Source organism: Nuphar pumila, chromosome 14, assembly GCF_984573655.1.
Source record: "Nuphar pumila chromosome 14, dmNupPumi1.hap1.1, whole genome shotgun sequence".
Taxonomy (NCBI): domain Eukaryota; kingdom Viridiplantae; phylum Streptophyta; class Magnoliopsida; order Nymphaeales; family Nymphaeaceae; genus Nuphar; species Nuphar pumila.
In genome coordinates this window covers 25,945,617-25,969,181 of record NC_143262.1, presented here as the reverse complement: position 1 = coordinate 25,969,181, position 23,565 = coordinate 25,945,617, and the positions used below count along the sequence as shown (strand labels likewise).

The following is a 23,565-nucleotide window of genomic DNA, read 5'->3' as shown; positions in this document are numbered from 1 at the left end:
TGAAACATTTGCACCCAAATATTCTTAGTCTAGAGTAGTTTAGAGAAATGTTCATAAGTCTTTCAATGGGAGGTGATATTTTGTAACGAAGAAGATGGCATCCTATTAATGAGATAGGTGGCAGTTAAGGCAGCTTCTGCCCAAAAGTCTTTCAGGACTTGATTTGCTATTAATAAAGTCATAGTGGTTTCTATAATATGCTGATGTTTTCGTTTTGCCAGTCCATTTTGTTGAGGTGTATAAGGACAAGATCTTTGATGTGTGATGCCATGCAATTTAAGATAATTTTGAAAATCTGTGGATAAAAACTCTCTTCCTGAATTTGTGCGAAAAATAATAATATTATTTTGAAACTTGTTTTTAACCATATTATGAAAAGTTTGAAAGTATGAAAATACTTCAGACTTATGTTTGAGAAAGTAAATCCACGTATGTCGGGAGAAATCATCAACAAAAATAACATAGTAAACAAATCCTCCTTTAGAAATTACTGGTGCAAGACCTCAAACATCCGAGTGTATTAATTCAAGTGGTCTTGAAGAGAAAAAGGTTTTGTTCTGAAATGGTAATCTTTTCATTTTGCCGAGAATACAATCTTTACAATCAAATGATTCAGAGTTACAAAATTTCCCTAGATTTGGAAAATGTCGGATTTTGGCTATATGTGGGTGACCAAGTCTCTTATGCCACAGTTCCAACTCTATTTTTTGAATATTATAACAAAAAGCTTTCTTCGGCATTTCCAAAAAATCCATGTAATAGAGTCCTCCTTCTCTATGGCCTTCCCCAATCAACTTGCCTGACTAGCGATCCTGTACCCAACAACCATGAGAAGAAAAGGAAATATTACACCCATAATCAAAAATTTGAGATATAGATAAAATATTTAAATTTAATTTGGGAACATGTCTAATTTCTGGAATAAAAAAAAAATTTTGTTTTATAAATTTTTTCAAAATTTCCTATTCCTTCTATTTCAAGAGAAATCCCATCAGCAGTAAAGACCTTTGACACACTTGTTTTATTTTTAACACATTTAGATAGACTTTGATTATTTGGGGTCATATGAAAAGATGCACCAAAGTCAAGGAGCCAAGAAATTTTACCTGGATCAGAAAAAGATGAGGCTGCTATGTCGGTTGAAGCTTCAGATGAGGAAGAGGCACCTTTGATGAAAGGCTGAAGAATCTCCATTAGTTAGGTCAGGGAAACTGGTGCATCCTGATCTTTAGGCTCCGATCCAACAATTGCAGCTCTTTTTTCTCTCAGCTCCTTAAGTTTGGGACATTGTGGCCTGTAGTGTCTCGGTTCACGACAGTGATGACAAATAACTTTCTTCTTATCATAGTCACCATTTTGTCGGTTAAAGTGAGGAGGCTTATATGATCGAACTGTTAAAACATATGTAATAATACATCTATATATATATATATAAATATAGATGTATATTCACCATAATACCCGATAGGGGTATTATGGTCATTTCACAAGTACCCAATAGGGGTACTTGTTTTATTTCTTTTATTTTGTTGATTTTTATTTTTGTTTTTTTATTTTTTAAAATGTATTTTGGATACCGAAAAGGGGCCCCACAATGGAGTCGTTGGGGCCCCCAACGATCACAATTGTGACCGTTGGGGGCTCCCAACGACTCTATTGGGAGCCCCTTTGGTCTCCTTTTCTTATAAATAGGGGGAACCCCCCTTGTATGTTGTATTGCTCTTGAGAGCTCTTCTTCAATAATAGTGATATTATTTTTCATGTGTGTAGCCTTTTTTATAAGGCCTTTCGTATATCCCTTAGTGGATTTCCTCTCTTATGCTTGTTGCATTTGTCCGTGTGGGACATAGTGAATGCTTTAGCATTCTTGGATTCTTCCGCATATTTCATTACATGGTATCAGAGCCATACGATCTTCTAAGGTAAAATCGTGTATCTCTCTACTTTTTTTTCTTTTTCTCTCTCACCTCCATTTTGTAGCAATGGAAGTCAAGATCGATCTATCATTCAAGCTCAATGGGAAAAATTACATGATGTGGGCATCCGCAATGGAGAATAATCTCAAAGGGAAGAAGCTTTGGGGTTATGCAATGGGGACCATTCCGGAACCCCAACTTAATCTCACAAAGATGGAAGAAGATCAAGAGAAAGCACTTGAAGGCGATGCTCGTCTCAAGGCTATTGAAGATTATCATCATCAAATGGAAGATTGGGAGAGTAACCATGCAAAAATCCTAGCATGGTTTATGAATAATGTTGAACTTAAGGTATGTGCAAATATTGCAAAATTCCGCCGGGCAAATGAAGCTTGGTTTTTTATGAAGGGTATGTTTACCCAAAAGGATCTTGCAAGAGCTTATTTTTTACAAGAAAAAGTGAGAACCACAAAACAAGGTGACATGAGCATACAAGACTATTATAGTGCTCTAAATCCTTTGTGGGATGAATTGGCTCTTTTAGAGCCTAAATGGGTGTCTATGGAGGATGTGGTTCTAAGACAAAAACAAATGGAACAAGATAGATTGTTTCAATTTTTATTTGGGCTTCGTCCCGAATTTGAACAAGTTAGATCCTCACTTCTCCATAGATCCACGTTTCCTCCCTTAGAAGAGGCTATTGCCGAGATTACTCAAGAAGAGACTAGGCATAATATGGGTAAAAGCATTGATGAAGTTATTGTCGTATCTAAACCCGGCAATCATGTCAAAACATACAAACCACCTCATTTTGGTAAGCAAGGGAGTGGTGGAAGAAAAATGATTATATGTCATCATTATTATGAGCAGGGGCATATTAAACCTGTTTGCCCAAAGCTAAATGGAGCATTCAAGCCAAAGGTGGCTTCCGTTGAAGAATCATCCACCAAAGAAGATGACGGCAAGAACGGGGATCTCAAAGATACTCTTGGACAAATTTCCTTGGCTCTCCAACAAAATCTAAAGGCTACTTCTTCTACCTACGGTGCCGCAATTGCCTCATCATCACCTCCAGGTACGTACTCTTGGATTTTAGATTCTGGAGCTTCTTTTCACATGACCCCTCATTAAAATGCATTAACCAATGTGCACACCAATTCAAAAATGCCTTGTGTCTCTACGGCCGATGGAACTTTTCTCAAAATAAATGGTGTTGGAACTCTTGATTCTAAAAATGTTCAAAATTTCCTTGTTCCAAAAGTTAGAATAGTTCCAAAATTAAATCTTAACCTCTTTTCCGTTTCTCAAATAGCCGACCATGGATGTGAAATATCTTTCTCATCCCAAGGGTGCTTTGTGCAGGATCTCCGGTCCGGGAAGCGGATTGGGTAAGGCCATAGGAAGGGAGACCTTTATTTTATGGATAATTTAATGCTTCCAAATACCTCATTTTGTACTTATGTCCAAGACAAAAATATTGAAACTTGGCATAAAAGGCTTGGACATCCAAGTTACTCTAAAATGTATCTTTTTCCTTTTGGACACAAGTTTTGTAAAGAAAAAGATATCAATTGCAAAGATTGCATTTTTGGCAAAATGAAGTCTACTCCTTTTCCTATTAGATCCTTTGTGACAACAAGACCTTTTGAATTGGTGCATTCCGATGTTTGGGGGCCATCTCCGGTTCTATCTAAAGGTGGTTATTCGTATTATGTTACTTTTATTGATGATTATACTAGATATGTATGGATTTATTTTCTTAACTTTAAATCGGAAGTTTTTAACTTCTTTAAAGAATTCCATGCAAAAGTTCAAAATCAATTTCAAAGTCAAATATCCATTCTTAGATCCAATTCGGGTGGAGAGTACTTATCAAATGATTTTCAATCATATCTAAAACAACATGGCATTTGTCATCAAAAATCTTGCCCAAGAACTCCTCAACAAAACGGTCTAGCGGAAAGAAAACATAGGCATATTTTGGAAACCACTAGATCCTTACTCATTTCTAAAAATATTCCTAAAAATTTTTGGGCCGAAGCTGTGTTAACCTCCACCTATTTAATCAATAGGATGTCATCTTCAAAATTGAACAATATCTCTCCTTATGAAAAACTTTTTAATATGACACCCGACTACAATCGTCTTCGAATTTTTGGGTGTAAATGCTTTGTTCTTTTACATAAAAGAGATAAATTGTCACCTAAAGCAATAGAATGTGTATTTTTAGGATATGGTGAAAATCAAAAAGGTTATAGATGTTTTGATCATAAAAACAATAAGTTATTTGTCTCTAAAGATGTAACCTTTTTAGAAGATGAAAATGGATTTGACATATTGGAAAAATCAAATGAAATTGATTATATGTTTATCAATGATCTTTTAGAAGATTCAAATGATGACTCTTTGAGTCATCCGGAAGTTTTAGAAAATACTCATGATTCTCATGATAATGATGTATCACCAACTAATGGTGACAATCTCCAAGTATACACTCGGCGTGAGGAAGCCCAACCTATTAGTGCTTTAGAAAAAATTTTGCGGCTTAATGAACCCCTAGAAGAGACCTCCCTTAGGCATTCTTCTAGAGAATCAATTCCACCTAATAGGTTTGTCTCATATGAAACTCTCTCACCTAAATATAGAGCTTGTCTAATAGCCTTGCATTCTTACTATGAACCTTCCCATTATAATCAAGCAAAAAGTATACCTCATTGGGTTGAAGCAATGAAAGTTGAACTAGATGCTTTAAATAAAGCTAAAACTTGGGAAATAGTTCACCTTCCTCCAAATAAGAAAGCTATAGGATGTCGATGGGTCTACAAAGTCAAAACAAAAAGTGATGGTTCCCTAGAGCGTTATAAAGCTAGATTAGTTGCTAAGGGATACTCACAAGAGTATGGCATCGATTATGAGGAGACTTTTGCTCCCGTGGCTCGCATGACAAGCGTTAGAACTTTAATTGTGGTAGCATCATCTAAGAAATGGCCTATATTCCAATTAGATGTTAAAAATGCCTTTCTTAATGGTCAGTTGAATGAAGAAGTATAACAAGGTCAAACCCTTCGGTTATTAAAAGCTTTATATGGTCTTAAACAAGCCCCTAAGGCTTCGTATGATAGATTTAGTGCTATCATGTTACAATTGGGATTTCGCTCATGTTATACTGACACTGCTCTTTTTGTTAAACGTGCAGGTAATAGTATCATCATCCTTCTGCTTTATGTTGATGACATGATCATCACTGGCAATGATGAAAGTGGTATTCTTAAAGTTAAAAATATGTTAAAACATAATTTTGATATGTCTGGTCTGGGTTTTCTCAGGTACTTTCTTGGTATAGAAGTTGCATACTCTCCTCGAGGGTATATATTGTCACAGATGAAGCTTGCTGCAGACATATGTTCCAAATCTGGGATTTCAGATGATAAAAAGGTGGAGACTCCCGAGGTTATCAATGCTAAACTACGACTGGAGGATGGAGTTCTGCTGGATGATCCTACGCCCTACAGGCAACTCATAGGCTCCCTCACCTATCTGACTATCACCAGGCCGGATATTGCTCATGTTGTGCACTCTGCAAGCCAATTTCAGCATGCTCCTACATCTGTGCATATGAGTGCTGTGCTCCGGATCATTCGATATATTAAAAATACTTTAACTAAAGGGCTATTCCTATCCTCAATCTCTTCCTTAGATTTACTAGCTTATACTGATGCTGACTGGGGAGGAAACCCAAATGATCGAATCTCAACTAGTGGCTTTTGTGTTTTCCTAGGAGATTCGCTAATTGCTTGGAGGTGCAAGAAACAGCAGAAAGTCTCATTGTCTTCTACTGAAGCAGAATACAGGGCTATGGCAACTACTACAATGGAGCTGGTGTGGCTTCGAAGTCTTCTTCAAGATATGGAAGTCGAAATTACCGGGGCTTCGAAGCTTTGTTGCGACAACAAAAGTGCCATCTACATTGCCAGCAACCACACTTTCCATGAGAGGACTAAACATATTGAAATGGACTGTCATTATGTACGTGATGAATATCTTCGTGGGACAGTTACACTGCCATATGTCACTTCAGAATATCAACTTGCAGATTTCTTCACCAAAGCCCTGCCTGCTCCTCGCTTCTTGTTCCTCCTTGGCAAACTTTCGGTCATTTCCCCGTAAAGTTTGAGGGGGGTGTTAAAACATATGTAATAATACATCTATATATATATATATAAATATAGATGTATATTCACCATAATACCCGATAGGGGTATTATGGTCATTTCACAAGTACCCAATAGGGGTACTTGTTTTATTTCTTTTATTTTGCTGATTTTTATTTTTGTTTTTTTATTTTTTAAAATGTATTTTGGATACCGAAAAGGGGCCCCACAATGGAGTCGTTGGGGCCCCCAACGGTCACAATTGTGACCGTTGGGGGCTCCCAACGACTCTATTGGGAGCCCCTTTGGTCTCCTTTTCTTATAAATAGGGGGAACCCCCCTTTTATGTTGTATTGCTCTTGAGAGCTCCTCTTCAATAATAGTGATATTATTTTTCATGTGTGTAGCCTTTTTTATAAGGCCTTTCTTATATCCCTTAGTGGATTTCCTCTCTTATGCTTGTTGCATTTGTCCGTGTGGGACATAGTGAATGCTTTAGCATTCTTGGATTCTTCCGCATATTTCATTACACGAACATGATTCTCTGGTCTAGACACGGCTAAAACGAAATCATCTTCAATTTTTAAAGAACCTTTCCGGAGACAATTTTCTTCCATTGTTAACTCTTCAATAGTTTCAACAATAGAAGGAATTTTTCCCCAGTGAAGTAGGGCCGATTTAGTGGTTTCAAATTCCAGCCTTAATCTAGTGATAAACTGGTAAAAATGATCAGCATCGAGTTGTTTCTGACGAAGCTCGATGTCTTCGACACAATGCCACTTTGGTTCTAAAAGCGAAAGTTTTTCCCAAAGTTAGGACAACCCATTGTAATATTCACGAATAGTTTTGTCTCCTTGTGTCATCATTCGAATTTTTTCTTAGAGGTTGCACATGTGTGCAATATCTTTAAGGGAATACATATTCTTAAGGTATTCCTATGCCTTATCGGCATGATCAAATTTGGCAAGACTTGAGCATTTTTTAATGTCAACGCTATTGATAAGCCATGACATTATCTTTGCATGAGATATTCTTCATTCTTTCCATTTTTTCTCGTATGAGGCAATAGCCTTGATTTTCTCTTCTTCCGATAGGGGGACCTCATTATCTCCCTCCTTTTTAGTAAGAGATAGCTTAGGTTCAGAATCGGAACCATCCACACCATATATGGTGCTTCATGATTGAAGTCCATGTTACATAATTAGTATCGCTTAGTTTCATAGGCGGTGACTTTATCATTATCATCCATCGACTACAAGGAGAGAAAGAATAGGGATAGAAGAGAAACAAGAAGAAAAATGAAAAAGAAAGAAGAAAAAACAATACAACAAGATGTGAAATCTTCTCCAATGAAGTAATAAAACACTTCTCTTCAAGTGGCAAACACTTTTGCAAACGGGTACGGAAATCGAGGCAACTTTTCCTCAAGATTTAGTACTTCCACGGCTTTGATACCTTGAAATGAAATGGGGATCTTCGAAACACGAGCTTAGATTCACAAGGGCAAGTGTCAAGAATGACACTAAAGCATAACCCTTAAAAAGGGTATAATTGGAAACAAAATAAAAAAAATGTATTCTTTATTGATATGAAAAACCAATTGCTTAAGAAGCATTGAAATGAAATACAAGAGGGGCTGCACCCCTTTATATACACAGTTAAAAGAGGACTCAATAGAGTTGTTGGACACAGTCCAACAGCTCTATTGCTAGTCAAGTCTGGACAGGACTTGACTAGCAAGAGTCATTCTAGTTCAAACTGAACTAGATGACATAAAGACAAAATAAAAAATAAAGGAAAAAAATTACAGAAAAGAAAGAAATGAAAAAAAAAGTATATATATATATATATATATATATATATATATATATATATATATATATATATATATATATATACAGTTTTACATTTTAACACCCCCAATGTAATTCAAAAAGAAAAAAAGAAATAAAAAACAAAAAGTTACATTTAATTAAAACAAAAAAGATCTAACCAAGTAAAATAGTTGTTTCTAGAAACAACTATGTGAAAAGCTATGTCACATAGGTGCGGATGCGGATGTGGATGCGGGGAGTGTATATATATATATATATGGACTTGATTAGGGTTAACTAAATCTACTTTTGGATAGAAATGGACCTCTATGTGGTTGACTTCACCTGACACAAAGAAAGTTGTGTCCAAGTGTCGCACCCGCTTGGGTGAGGGTACGGTGCCCTGTTAGAAGAGTCTGTGTGACAGGTGAAAAGACAAAAATATTTATATATATATATATATATATATATATATATATGTACGTATATTTCAACCCCCCCCCCCTCAAACTTTATGGGGAGATAACCGAAAGTTTGTTAAGGAGAAAAATAAAACAAGGAGCAAGAAAAGCTTTGGTGAAGAAATCCACCAACTGGTACTCTGATGTAACATATAGCAAATTAATAGTTCTTCTCAGATATTCGTCACGTACAAAGTGGCAGTCCATCTCAATATGCTTAGTACGCTCATGGAAGGTGTGGTTGCTTACGATGTAAATTGCACTTTTATTGTCGCAGCACATCTTCGATGGTGTGAAGATGACTATGCCCATATCACTGAGAAGACTTCGAAACCACACAAGCTCCATGATCGTAGTGTTAAAATATGTTGTAATTTCGTATATATATTTTATATATATAAGGTGATACATATACATATATTACATATGTATATGTATCTACCTATTATATATATAAAATATATATATTGCTAAGGGTAGCTTAGGTAAGGGTAGTTTAGGTATTTTACACATATTCACTTTCGTGAATATGGTTTGTATTTTTACCTTTTTTCTTTTTCTTTTTTATTTTTCCTTTTTCTTTCATTTAATGCATTGTACTTGCATTGGGAGGGGCCCAACCCACTAGTCGTTGGGCCCCTCCAACGGTCACATTTGTGACCGTTGGAGGGGCTCCAACGACTATGTGGAGTCCCTCCCAAGGCCTCCTAAAAGCCCTATAAATATGGGCAGCTCCTCTTGTATTTCCTTAAGGGTTTTGGGATTATAGCCCAACCTCTTTAGTTGTTTACGAATCTTTGAGTGCATTTGCACATTTGTGATTCCGTGTGTTGTGCTTGTTGTGCACAAGTGTTCCAAGTGTTCTTGGTGTGTGTATGTTCACACATTTATTCTCAAGGTTATTGCGTTATCGACTAAAGTATCTTGTTGAAGGTACTTTCACATGGTATCAGAGCCTCGTTGAAAAAGAAGAATTGCGATTCGCCCTCTCTTGCATTTCTCGAAAAGCATGCCTTCAAGTTTTTTGAAATCAAAGAGGATCACCTTCTTCGAGCAATATTTTAGGAGCCTCTCTTGTCAAGAAAGACGTGAAAAGTATTTGAGGTATGTATTATTCCTTGTCTTCTTTCCTCTCTAATGGGCGAAAAAGACTCATTTCTCTCTTGGGTTTAAGCTTAATGGCTCAAACTATCATGTTTGGGCCGGTAATATGAAAGCCCATATTAAAGGAAAGGGGCTTTGGGGTTACATTCATGGATCCATACCGGAACTGGAACCCAAAATTACCGTTATTGAAGGAGGGGATATTAAGATCCTTGAAGGGGATGAAAGACAAAAGGCCCTTGAAGAGTATTCTAAAAAAACATGATGATTGGGAAATGAAGAACTTCAAGATCTTATCTTGGATTTTCTCATCCGTTGAGACCAAGATAAACGCCAATATCATCAAATTTAAAAAGGCTTCCGAAGCTTGGGTATATCTTGAGAAAATGTACACCTCAAGAGATCTATCCCACAAGTACTTTCTCCAAAAGAGGGCTTTGACCCTCCAACAAAATGACATGACCATTCGGGAGTACTTTGCCGAATTATCCTCTATTTGGGACGAGCTCGCAATTCTTGAACCTAAATGGAGTGGAGAGGCAATCGAATTAAGGCATAAACAACTTGAGGAAGACCGGTTCTTCAATTTTCTAAATGGCCTTAGACCCGAATTTGAACAAGTTCAGTCCTCTCTTCTCTCCGCTTTCACATCCCCCTCACTTGAAGATGTTATCACCAAGCTTAGTGGTGAAGAAACCCGTATGGGGATTGGCAAAAATAATCCTAGCATTCTTGTTACTTCCTCTACTCAAGAAGATGGTGAAATGGCTAATGTCGTGTCAAGACCGGGAAATAACATGCCTCCTCATTTCAAGAATCAAGGTCAAGGAGGAAATGATCGATATGGCAAAAGAGACTATAGCAAATTGAATTGCTACTATTGTAAAGAACCCGGACATATCAAGCCTATGTGTCCTGAATGGAAGAAATTGATTGCAACGGCTATGGCATCCCAAGTAGAAGAACGACCTTCTTCATCAAGTGAGTCTCTTTCTCTTCAACAAATCGTAGAAGCACTACAACCTCTTCTCAAGGGAGGTACTTCCGGAGCCGCTATGCCATCTTCTTCCCCCGGTAAGACATCTTGGCTTTTAGATTCCGGGGCATCCTTTCACATGACCCCTAGCTCTTGCTCTCTTTCAAATTTTTCTAAAAATTCTTTTCCATCCTTTGTCTCAACCGCGGACGGAACATCTCTTGAGATTAAAGGAATAGGTAATTTTGAAAAACAAGACTTCTTTGTTCCAAAAATTCGTTTTATCCCAAACCTTAACTTAAATCTTCTTTCCGTCTCCCAACTCTCGGACCATGGTTGCGATATAAAATTCTCTTCTAATAAATGTTGGATACAGGATCGCCAGTCCGGGAGATTGATTGGGGAAGGCTCTAGAAGAGGAGACCTCTACTACGTAGATTTTCTTCAAGTTCCCAAGAGTCAATTTTGCAACGTCGTCCAAAACAAAGATATTCATGTATGGCATAAGAGATTGGGTCATCCCAATATTGTTAAAATCTCTTATTTGCCTTTTGTTAAACATCTTTGTAAAAGTGAGTTTTTGTGTAATGAATGTATTCTTGGGAAAATGAAATGTTTGCCTTTTCCTCAAAGATCCATGTTTACGACAAAACCATTTGAAATTGTCCATTCCGATGTATGGGGACCGGCTCTGGTAATGTCAAAAGGAGGATTTTCATATTATGTGATCTTTGTGGATGACTACACTAGGTTTTGTTGGATTTATTTTCTTAAACATAAACATGAAGTTTTCTCAACTTTTAAAAGTTTTCACATGATAATTTCAAATCAATTCAATGGATGTTTAAAAATCTTTAGGTCCAACTCTGGAGGAGAATACCGCTCAAATGAATTTAAAAGTTATCTTGAAAATTTTGGTATTCTTCACCAAAAATCTTGTCCGAAAACCCCTCAACAAAATGGGTTAGCCGAACGAAAGCACAGGCACATCATTGAAACAACTAGGACTTTACTCATTTCTCAAAACATTCCAAAAAATCTCTGGGCTGAGGCAGCCCTTACTTCTGTCTATCTCATAAACAGACTCCCATCGAAAAATTTAAACAAAATTTCTCCCTTTGAAAAACTGTACGATAAGGAACCTGATTATAGCAGGTTAAGGGTCTTTGGGTGTAAATGTTTTGTTCTTACTGATAAGAATGACAAACTTTCTCCTAAAGCCATTCCTTGTGCCTTTCTTGGCTATTCTGAAACCCAAAAGGGGTTTCGTTGTTATGATATCAAAAGTGATAAATTGTATGTTTCCAGAAATGTGAGCTTTTTGGAAAATCTTAGTGGATTTGAACGTTGTGACCCTCATAATGAAAATGTGGATTATTCCTTTTTATTTGATTTACTGAATAAAGACGATGATACTAGTGATAATGAGTCAGATCAAAGTAACCCAAATGAATTTGAAACCGAGGAAAACATCTCCTTGCCTCCTTCGTCACATCAACATATTGATAAAGAATTACCTAGAGACCCTATCACCTATACTCATAGAGATCAAAACAACTTTATGAGTGCTCTTGACAGATATAATGATGTCAGTCCCAGTGCCTCTCAGAATGAAGTGATCCCTCGTAGAACCGAAAGCAGTAGAAGGCCTCCTTCTAGGTTCATTTCCTATGACTCCTTTTCACCAAGATATAGAGCCTGCCTTAGTGCCATCCACTCCTATATAGAACCTAGAAATTTTGAAGAAGCACGAAAGTGCCCTGAATGGATTAATGCAATGGACAATGAACTTGAGGCTCTGAGAAGAGCCAAAACTTGGGAGTTTCAAAATCTTCCTAAAGGCAAGAAAACAATAGGGTGCAGATGGGTTTTTAAAGTAAAAACTAAAAGTGATGGATCCCTTGAAAGGTATAAAGCTCGCTTGGTTGCAAAAGGATATAGTCAAGAATATGGTATTGACTATGAAGAAACTTTTGCTCCTGTAGCTCGTATGGTCACTGTCCGATGCCTTATAACCGTTGCCTCTATCAACAAATGGAACATCTATCAAATGGGTGTTAAAAATGTCTTTTTAAATGGCGATTTAAGCGAAGAAGTTTATATGGATACTCCTCCTGGAATGGAGACTCCTAAGGAAAAGGTGTTTCGTCTTCAAAAAGCACTCTATGGCCTAAAACAAGCCCCCAAGGCTTGGTATGATAGATTTAACTCTGTTATGATTGAGAATGGTTTTTCCTCTTGTTTTACTGACACAGCTCTATTTGTTAGAAAATCCAATGCAGGGATTGTAATTTTACTTCTGTATGTTGATGACATGCTCATCACTGGGAGTGACTCTAACGAGGTTAAGAGTATAAAATCTATCTTAAAAGATAAATTTGAAATGTCTGACTTGGGTTTTCTAACATATTTTTTGGGAATTGAAGTAGCATACTCTCTTAGAGGATATTTCTTATCTCAAACTAAGTTTGCTTCCGAGATCATTGACAGGTCAGGTATTACAGATGAGAAGCTTTGTGAAACTCCTGCGGTAGTAGGAGCAAAGATGAAAATTGATAATGGGGTTCCCCTTTTGGATCCTACACCCTACAGACAGCTTGTAGGATCATTGATGTATCTGAGTATTACCAGACCAGATATATCCCATGCAGTCCATACTGCAAGTCAGTTTCAGCATGCGTCTACATCCGTTCACATGAGTGCCATCTTACGGGGGTCGTAAGATACATAAAGGGTACTCTAAATAAGGGAGTTTTTCTGTCCTCTTCTTCTCACTTAAAATTGATTGCTTATACTGACTCAGATTGGGAAGGTGACCCAAATAACCGTCACTCCACCACTGGTTTTTGTGTTTTCTTTGGAGACTCACTAATATCGTGGAGATGCAAGAAGCAACAAAAGGTGTCACTCTCTTCCACAGAAGCTGAATATCGTGCCATGACAACTACTACCATGGAGATTGTTTGGATTCATCAATTGCTAGAAGACATGGGGATTACAATAGAAGGGCCCACTAAGCTTTGTTGTGACAACAAGAGTGCAATCTACATTGTGAAAAATCACACCTTTCATGAGCGAACTAAACACATCGAAATGGACTGTCACTATGTTCGTGAAGCATATCTCAAAGGAGTCATTGATCTTCCTTATGTCACGTCCAAATATCAGTTGGCAGACTTCTTTACTAAAGCCTTGTGCGCTCCGCGGTTCAACTTCCTTCTTGGCAAACTATCGGTCATCTTGCCCTAAGTTTGAGGGGGGGTGTTAAAATATGTTGTAATTTCGTATATATATTTTATATATATAAGGTGATACATATACATATATTACATATGTATATGTATCTACCTATTATATATATAAAATATATATATTGCTAAGGGTAGTTTAGGTATTTTACACATATTCACTTTCGTGAATATGGTTTGTATTTTTACCTTTTTTCTTTTTCTTTTTTATTTTTCCTTTTTCTTTCATTTAATGCATTGTACTTGCATTGGGAGGGGCCCAACCCACTAGTCGTTGGGCCCCTCCAACGGTCACATTTGTGACCGTTGGAGGGGCTCCAACGACTATGTGGAGCCCCTCCCAAGGCCTCCTAAAAGCCCTATAAATATGGGCAGCTCCTCTTGTATTTCCTTAAGGGTTTTGGGATTATAGCCCAACCTCTTTAGTTGTTTATGAATCTTATGAGTGCATTTGCACATTTGTGATTCTGTGTGTTGTGCTTGTTGTGCACAAGTGTTCCAAGTGTTCTTGGTGTGTGTATGTTCACACATTTATTCTCAAGGTTATTGCGTTATCGACTAAAGTATCTTGTTGAAGATACTTTCACACGTAGTAGCCATTGCACAATATTGGGCTTCAGTTGAGGATAAAGATACTTTGTGTTGCTTCTTGCATCTCCATGAAATCATAATCACCTAAAAACACACAGAAATCTGTAGTTGAGACTCTATCATTGGAATTTATGCCTCAATCAACATAAGTATAGGCATATCAATCAAATGAAGATGATGAGGAAACAAAAACCCTTTTGGTTATAGCATTCTTGATATATCTGATAATTCTTAAGACAACACTCATGTGCACAGTGGTAGGAGCATGTTGAAACTGACTAACAGGAATAAACTGCGTGAGCTATGTCTGCCCGAGTGATACATAAGTTTGTGAGTGATCCAACAAGTTGGCGGTAAGGGGTAGGATCTTCGAGTAGAGTCTCATCTTTCAGCCTCAACTTAGCATTAATGACTTCAGGGGTTTCTATCTTCTCATCATCTGAAATATCAGACTTAGTACAAATGTCAGCAACAAGTTTCATTTGAGAAAGAATATAAGAGTACGCAACTTCAATACCTAAGAAGTATCTTAAGAATCCTAAATCAGACATGTCAAAATTTTCTTTTAGAATATTCTTAATGTCATTGGTTTCTTATCACTTCTAGTGATAATCATATCATCTACATAAAGTAAAAGAATAACAATCATAGAATCTATACTTTTCACAAAAAAGAGCAGTGTCAGTATAACAAGAATGAAAACCCAGATGAATCATCACATTACTAAATTTATCATGCCAAGCTTTTGGAGCTTGTTTTAGACCATATAAGGCTTTTTTAAGTTTAAGAATTTTTTCTTTTCCAATGCAAACCCGCAGCGGAGGATCCATGTAAACTTCTTCACTTAATTCATCATTTAAAAATACATTTTTCACATCTAGTTGATAAATGGGTCATTGTTTAATAGATGCAACGGTTATGAGGGTCTTAACACTAGTCATCCTGGCAACCGAGGCAAATGTTTCTTCGTAGTCAACACCATATTCTTGAAAGTATCCATTAGCCACTAGTCTAGCTTTGTATTGTTCTAAAGACCCATCACTTTTGATTTTAACTTTGAAAACTCAATCTGCATCCTATAGATTTCTTTCCTATGGGTAATGAAGTTATCTCACAAGTTTTAGATTTTCAAGAGCACTAAGTTCTAAATTTATAGCTTCAACCCATTGCGGAAGATTTTTTGCTTCATTATAATAAGATGGTTCATGAAATGAATGAAATGCAATTAAACATGACCTATATTTTGGTGTTAATATGCCATAGGATGCAAATCTATTTGGTGGATTGGAAATACGATTGGATCTCCTAAGAGAGGTTTCCTCTAAGTTTGAGTTTTGAGAATATTTTTCTAAAGCATTTAGAGAATTTCTTTGATCACGCCGGGTATAAGTTTGCATAGGTCCATCTACAATATCATCATTTATATGTATTTCTTCTTCCATATTTTCATTACTATTTTCATTGACATTTAGGGGATTATCCCCTCCGTCATCCAAGGAATTATCACAAGAGTTCAACTCTTCTTGTGGTAAAAGATCAAATAAAAAAGTATATTCAACTTCATTGTTGTCTTTTGTCTTATCAAAACCATTTTCATTTTCTAAAAAGGTTACATCCTTAGAAACATATAGTTTGTTGTTTTGGGAATCAAAACATCTATATCATTTTTTATTTTCCCCATAACCTAAGAATACACATTCAATTGCTTTTGCAGACAATTTATCTCTTTTATAAAAAAGCACAAAGCACTTATAACCAAAGATCATTAATCTATTGAAGTCGGGTGTTCTTTCAAATAATTTTTCATAGGAAGATATGTTTTGTAAGGATGATAATATCATTCTATTTATCAAATGGGTTGATGTTAGAGCAGTCTCGACCCAAAAACTTTTTGGAATGTCTTTAGAAATAAGTAGTGTTCTAGCGGTTTCCAAGATGTGTCTATGTTTCCTTTCGGCTAATCCATTTTGTTGGAGAGTTCTAGGACATGATTTTTTATGACAAATTCTATTTGTTTCTAAATAATTTTGAAACTCATTTGATAAATATTCACCACCCGAATCGGATCTAAGAATAGATATGTTGCTTGAAAATTGATTTTTGACAATCATATGAACTTTTTTAAAGAATGAGAAGACATCGGATTTGAAATTAAGAAAGTATAGCCATACATATCTAGTGAAATCATTAATAAACATCACATAATATGAGTATCCTCCTTTTGATATGATGGGAAAAGGTCCCCAAATATTTGAATGCACTAATTCAAAAGGTCTCTCAGAAATGAAAGTTCTATTTGGAAAGGGAGTGGATTTCATTTTTTCAAAGATACAATCCTTACAAGCAAAATTTTTCTCATTACAATTTTTTTTTCTAAAAGGAAAAAAGTACATCTTAGAGAAACTTTGATGTCCAACTCTTTTATGTCAAGTTTCATTATTTTTATCTTAAACATAATTACAAAAAGAGTTGGTAGAATGATTTAAATAGTTCAAGTAGTAGAGATCTCTCTTCCTATGGCCTTGCCCAATCAGCTTCCCGCACTGGAATCCTGCACGGAGCAACCCTTAGAAGAGAAGGAGATTCCACATCCATGATCAAAAATTTGATAAACGGAAAGAAGATTTAGATTTAGATTTAGTTGTAGAACAACTCTTACATTTGGCACAAAAAAGTTTTTAGAAGAATTTAAAGTTCCAACACTTTTAATTTGTAAAGATGTTCTATCGGCAGTTGAAACATAAGAGGTTTTTGAATTAGTGCATAATTCGGATACACCACTCTTAAGAGGTGTCATATGAAAAGAAGCCCCCGAATCAAGGATCCAATAAGACATACTTGGAGGTGAAGAAGGTGGCACCCGATGTGGATGGAGATTTGAGTAGAATTTGAAGTGCCTCCGATAATTGAGCTAGCGAAAATGAATCATTTTCTTTGGTTGGTTTTTCCTTTCTTGGTGTAGTTTCTTCGATAGAAGCAACCTTCTTCTTTAGGGTTTCATATAACTTAGGACAATTAGGCCTTACGTGTCCCGGTTCATGGGCAATAATGGCAAATCGCTTTCCTATACTCTCTATTATAGCCATTTTGCCTCTCAAAGTAAGGAGGTTTATAAGTTTTAACATAATTACTGGGCTTGGACACGGCTAATACTTCATCTCCTCCCTTTATCATGCCAAGACGAGTTTCCTCTTTGCATATTTCAGCAATGGCATCCTCTAAGAGAAGAGGCTTAAATCTATGAAGGAGGGAAGATCTAACTTGTTCATATTCGGGCCTAAGCCCGTGCAAAAATTGAAAAAAGTGTTCTTTTTCATTTGCTCTCTTCTAAGATCAACATCTTCACTAGCAACCTATTTGGGTTCAAGAAGAGATAATTCATCCCACAAGGGACTAAGGGTGCTAAAATAATCACAGGCACTCATGTCTCCTTGCCTAATGGTACGAATTTTTTCTTGAAGGAAAAATTGGCTCGCAAGGTCTTTTAGAGTATACATATCTTTCATAAAAAACCATGTCTCGTTTGCTTTTACGAAATTTGGCTATGTTGGCACATATCTTGAGCTTCACGTTGTTCATAAACCATGCAAGGATTTTTGCATATCTACTTTCCCAATCCTCTATCTTGGATTGGTGATCTTCAATGGCTTTGGTGCGAGCATTTCCCTCTAGAGTCTTTTTTTGCCCTCTTTCCATTTTGGTAAGTTTGAGTTGTGGTTCCGAAATGGAGCCCATCACGTATCCCTAAAGCTTTTTGCCCTTGTTGTTCTCCATGGTGGATGCCCACATGATATAGTTTATGCCATTTAACTTTAAGGAAAGATCAATCTTATGCTCATTCTCCATAGTGACTTAGAGAGAGGATGGGCAAAAAAGTATCGAAGATATTCCCGAATCACAAACTATCAATAGATAGCTTTAACAAAATCAAGAGCACAACCTTGCTCTGATACCATGTAATGAAGTATGCGAAAATATAACCCAAGAATGCAAAAGCATTAACCAAGTCCAATAATGGACATGCATGAGAGCACAAGGAGAATACAAACAAGAAGTCTACAATGGGACAATACAAAAGCCTAAAAAAGGCAACACAAACAAGTAAAAAATATAAGCATTTATTGAAGAGAGCCTGAGAAGCTTAAGAAATACAAGGGGAGAGGTCCCCTATTTATACACAAAACATGAGAGAGTGAGAGACATTGGGGGCTCCCACATAGAGTCGTTGGGAGCCCCCAACGGTCATATTTACGACCGCTGGGGGTCGGGGTCCCAGCGACTCTATGGTGGGACCCCCCAATGTAATTCAAAAAGAAATAAAAAACAAAAATTTACATTTAATTAAAACAAAAAAGATTTAACCTGGTAAAATAATTGTTTCTAGAAACAACTATGTGAAAAGACAAAAATACCCCTATCAGGTAAGATTATATATATATATATATATATATATATATATATATTAACACAACTGACCATAAATCTCTACATTCTATGGTTGCAAGCAAGGTATGAACATAAAACCCAATCATAATTATTGGAAGTGCTTAGAGAGAAGAAATTCCAATTCTTAAACATAGAAATCCCAAATGCAAGTCATGGCACTATTTTGACATTAGATTTTTTTGTTAAAATGATGTGATGAAAGTATGATACCATTCGGATGTTAGATTGTTTGTAAATTTTGAGAAAATATAAATATATTTTGTTACTGCATCATAAATTTGTCTTTTAGATGAAAAGAATAAAGGATTTTCCACTTTAGATGGCATGGATAACAATTTTCAAGTATGAATCTATAAAACACTTCTATCCTTAAGAATATTTATTTATTGTTCAAAAGTATCATATAGTAGCAAACGTATGTTTTAGGCTTAGTTGAAGTTTTCCACAAGTATAGTACATGTGATAAAGATTGCATAAATTTCCATACAAATTCTTTATTAATGTAATGTTTGGTGTCCAGAGTAAGCTTACCAAGGTGTTGCTTTTTAAATATTTTGTAGTTTTGTTGAATGCACATTTGTGTGTTATTCTATTAACTGAGTGATCTAGAGGTTTTTTTAATATTATGATATAGTTGTTGATATCATCTTCCTTCTTAAAAGTTTTCTTCTTACATCCATCAATTTTTTAATATTTCACATGATTTCACATATCACTTCCTAAATGATTCCCATTCAACTACTTGCTTTCGATTGCTCCTCTGGCAACTATGAAGCCAACCTCCACACACCCATCAGATCAAACAAAACTAAAAAGGGATCTCAATTCTCATGTTCAGCTTCAAGTTTAAGATACCTCACAATTGGGCAATTAGTGTTTCTTGCAAATGATGAGGATAGACAAACCCAAATCCATTTCCCACTATGAAATCTACAGTCGTTCTTCCCAAACTGAAGAGAAACCCTGATCCAAACTTGCTTCTTCAGGAATCTCGAAATTGATTTCATCAATAGTGCCACCATTTAAAGCTCGACAAGAAGTTCATGCACCATACAAGGAAATGCCTAAATGTACACATTAAGGTGGTCTCTTTGGTGTTTATGTCCCTCCTTGAGATCATTGGTACCAACAATCATTAGTGCCCATTTCCGTACTTCTAACAAAAAGAACCTTGACATAAGTGTTAAAATTTGAATTAATGAAATTGAAAATGGTTTTATCGACCATGTCACCACGTGAAAATTAGGATGTTTAAGGGCATGAATCGTGTGAATATATAACTTAAGGCAAGTAGGCACAAACTCAATAAGCAACATAAGCCAAACTCCATGATGAATTAGCATGAGAAATAGTAATATGAGCACAACATAGCATCAACAATAAGAATTGTGTGAAGACAGAAATAATATAGGTGAACCATGAACAAGGCATGAAAAGTGACAAATAGTCACAGATTACACAAAGGCAGATGGCTGGTAAGAAGATAACATACTTCTGATCGTGATTTCATTGTGGCTATATGCAGAGCTGTATTTCCTCTCTTATTCTTCTCATTGAGTATGGATGGATCAACACGTAATAATTCTGCAACTATATCCGGATTACTGGGACTACGTCCTTTTACAGCCATATGCAGCGCAGTCTGGCCCTTCTTATCCTTTATAGAAACTATAATTGGGTCTCTGTACAAAAGTGCTTCAACAATTCGGAGATAACCAAGTCTAACAACTCTGTGCAAAGCTGTCTTTCCATTTTTCCTCACAATCCTTATTGCACTTTTATCTGCATCTAAGATAGCATTAACTACATCTAGGTGATCCTTTTCTGCAGCAACATATAGTGCACAAGTGTTTGTTTGATCACAGGACTGACAAAGGGCAGGCCACTTACTGACCAGCTCTCGAACGGTACCTGCATATACAAATATGACAGCCAATTAGATGTCATCCCGCCCATCATCTAACAATAGCAACATTGTGAGAGACATAATGCCATGGAAGTACCTCAATGAAGTAAAAAATGTAAATTGTGTAAGATACCACAGAATCAATGACCAACCTTGAGGCTGTATTGCGTATCACTCTGTATCACTGCTCTAAATTTGGGATGCAAGTCGGCTTTTTTTTAGCAAATGTTTATGATCAATGCACCAAACAAAATATGCAAAAGTAATTGAAACTTCATTTGTTAGAGGCCGCACTTTATGATTCATAAGTGCAGAATAGTACAAAACAAGGGACTACCACTTTCAATTGAACTGTATTAGATCCAAATAAGCATCCCAGTAGGGGGATTCAAACAATCCTAGAGCCACCTAGCTTTCGAACCACAATGAAAAAGTTGTATCAAGCAGATAGGAGAAAACCTCATCATTGCCGAGCTAAACGATTTAAATGTGCCACTCTGAACGTGGCCAAGCACCAAAGAAAGGGAAAAAAAGAGAAAGTAAAGGAAATAAAGTTTTTTTTTCTTTCACTCCAACCTTCTTTAAAACCTATAAGAGAGACCTATTCCCTAATCAATCAACTGTTCCGATACCAAGATAATTCCCTAACCAAAGAAATTTTTTGATACCATGTTAACAAGATATATGGCACTTTCCTTCACAATTATCACTCTCAAACTGTTTCTTAAACTTATCAGAAAGACTTGGTTCCATAACCGAAGGATCGCTCTGATAACATGTTAGCAAGATTTAACAAGAAGGGAAGGAAGAAAAAAATGGGATCATGACCAATCATATAAGAAATTACTGTTCTAATCCTTTGCTTGAAAAACGTAGAGGATCAAATTCGCACATAGTTCTAGATAATCCAAAAGGAAAAACGTTTATTCTTCTATTCGTCAACTCCAGGGCTCCATAACGAGGAAAATTATGGAGAGAGAGAGAGAGAGGGGGGGAGGAGGAGAGGTTTACTGGCGTGTCCGTTCTTGGCGGCGACATGGAGGGCGTTGATCCCGTTGCCGGACTTGATCTCGGCGGTGGGCTGGTCGTAGAACCTCACGAGGAACTTGAGGACGTCGTGGAGGTTGTTCTTAGCCGCGATGTAGAGGGCCGTCTCCCCTGCCTCGTTCTGAGCCCCCATCAGCGATCGAACCCTTTCACTCTCCCCCTCCTCTTCCTCTTCTTCTTCCTCCTCCTCTTTGGGCGCCACGAACCGCTTGACGGCTTCCAGATCCCCCGATTTCACCGCCGATAGGAACGCAGACTCCACAGGCCGGAATCGGGACGACTTCACATCCATCGCCATCAACTCTCTCTCTCTCTCTCTCTCTCTCTAACAGACAGTTAAAGAGGTAGTGGAGGATGGAGATGGACGGAAAGGGTAGAAGAGGGTCGTCCGATTTCTTTTTTCTTTTTTTTTTGGATTTTTCTACGTTTAAAATTTACGTTCGGCCCCTATTTTTGCAGATAATTCCTTCAAACCCCATTCTCATGCTAATCATAGTCACCAATCTCCTTATTAGGATTTTCTCGGAAAGAAAAAAATCTAATAATAAATTAAAATACTTTTCTTGAGAAAATCTTGAAAAATATTGGTATATTTAAGCTTTAAAATTATTAAAAATATAAATGTCGCCTTTAACCATGGTGATAATATTTTAATGAAAAATATCATTTTCAAAATAAAAAATATTCTAGAATATCACATTTTTTATTATGCTAGTTTTTTAAATCGTATGATAAAATTGCAAGATTTTCAAAAACAAACTGTTGTTTGTAACTATGATGCTAATTGCTGAGTGACCCATAGTGTACAAGATGGATGGCTCAAATCGATGCTCACAAATCTCATGGGAAAATCTTGCCAACAATTTTTTTTTAGAAAAAATCTCAAGAAGAATTGTTGGCATATATAAAATTAAATTTGTTAAAATATATAAAACTATATTAAAAAACAAAAGATTTTAGTGTGCTAATATAATGAAAATGTGGTATTATCAAAATAGTTGAAGCTTGAAAATATCGTATTTTTCATGATCATATTGGCTTTTGCAATATATTGCAATAAAATCTTGTAAACATCACAAATATTTGCTTAGCATGTTGCTTTTGAAATCTTGGGTAAGTAAGAATATTTGATTCAATAATAAAATATATTTTAAGAGTTATTAAGGTTTAATTCATCAATTTTAATAAGATTATGATCACTACTTTCATTTTCAAGTTGAAATCTATGAAATATTTTGAAGACAGTCACATCCGATAACACATTTTAAAAATAAAAAGGTATTACATCTCAATTAAATGACATAAAACTTACCATATTTAACTCATTCCTGATACATTTGATTCAATATTGTTGGATATATATGTGCATCCAACTTTGAGGTATTGGTACATAGCTTCAATCCCAATCCAAATGGCTCAATTAAGTGGTGGGACATAGCCCCATAAAATCTTAATTTTATTTATTTTACATTAAAAAATTGCAAACCTTAGTATGAACTCAGGATGGACCTAGATCTATTTTGAAAAAATATAAACTAAACCCAAGTCCATGTATTGCTAGAATCTTGTGGGTTCGACCTCATTAGCTAATTAGACTTGTTCATTGAGCTTGAACCCGAACCCTGTTGGATCACACACAACACAACCCAATGACAGCCCTACATGTGGCATTAGGGATCCAAATACTTGATAGGATCCACAAGGTAAATTGTTCCACCCTACCCATGAAATCCTGACGCTCTGCGTTAATGAGTTTTTATTTTATTTTAAGAAAAACAATAAGACTATGCTTTCGCCAAATGAAATAGCAGCTGGAAAAAAAATGTGTGTTTGTGGGGGAGGACAAAGAATTAAGCTAAAGTACGGGGGGCATAAACAATATCAAAAAGCATGCTTTCTTATTTA

General features: G+C 36.2%; 1 protein-coding gene across 1 annotated transcript in view; it reads right to left on the bottom strand.

Annotated features, from left to right (window-relative positions):
- The window catches only part of LOC149816662 (Ankyrin repeat family protein), a 32,740-nt gene extending 10,690 nt beyond the window's left edge, over positions 1–22,050 (bottom strand). The window contains exons 1-2 of the mRNA XM_089988146.1: positions 21,625–22,050; positions 20,200–20,618 (exon numbers count right to left, since the gene is read on the bottom strand). Of these exons, the coding sequence (XP_089844272.1) occupies positions 20,200–20,618; positions 21,625–21,958 (753 nt within the window). The 5' untranslated portion in view covers positions 21,959–22,050. The remainder of the gene's footprint in view (positions 1–20,199; positions 20,619–21,624) is intronic.
- Between the last annotated feature and the right edge of the window lie 1,515 nt (positions 22,051–23,565).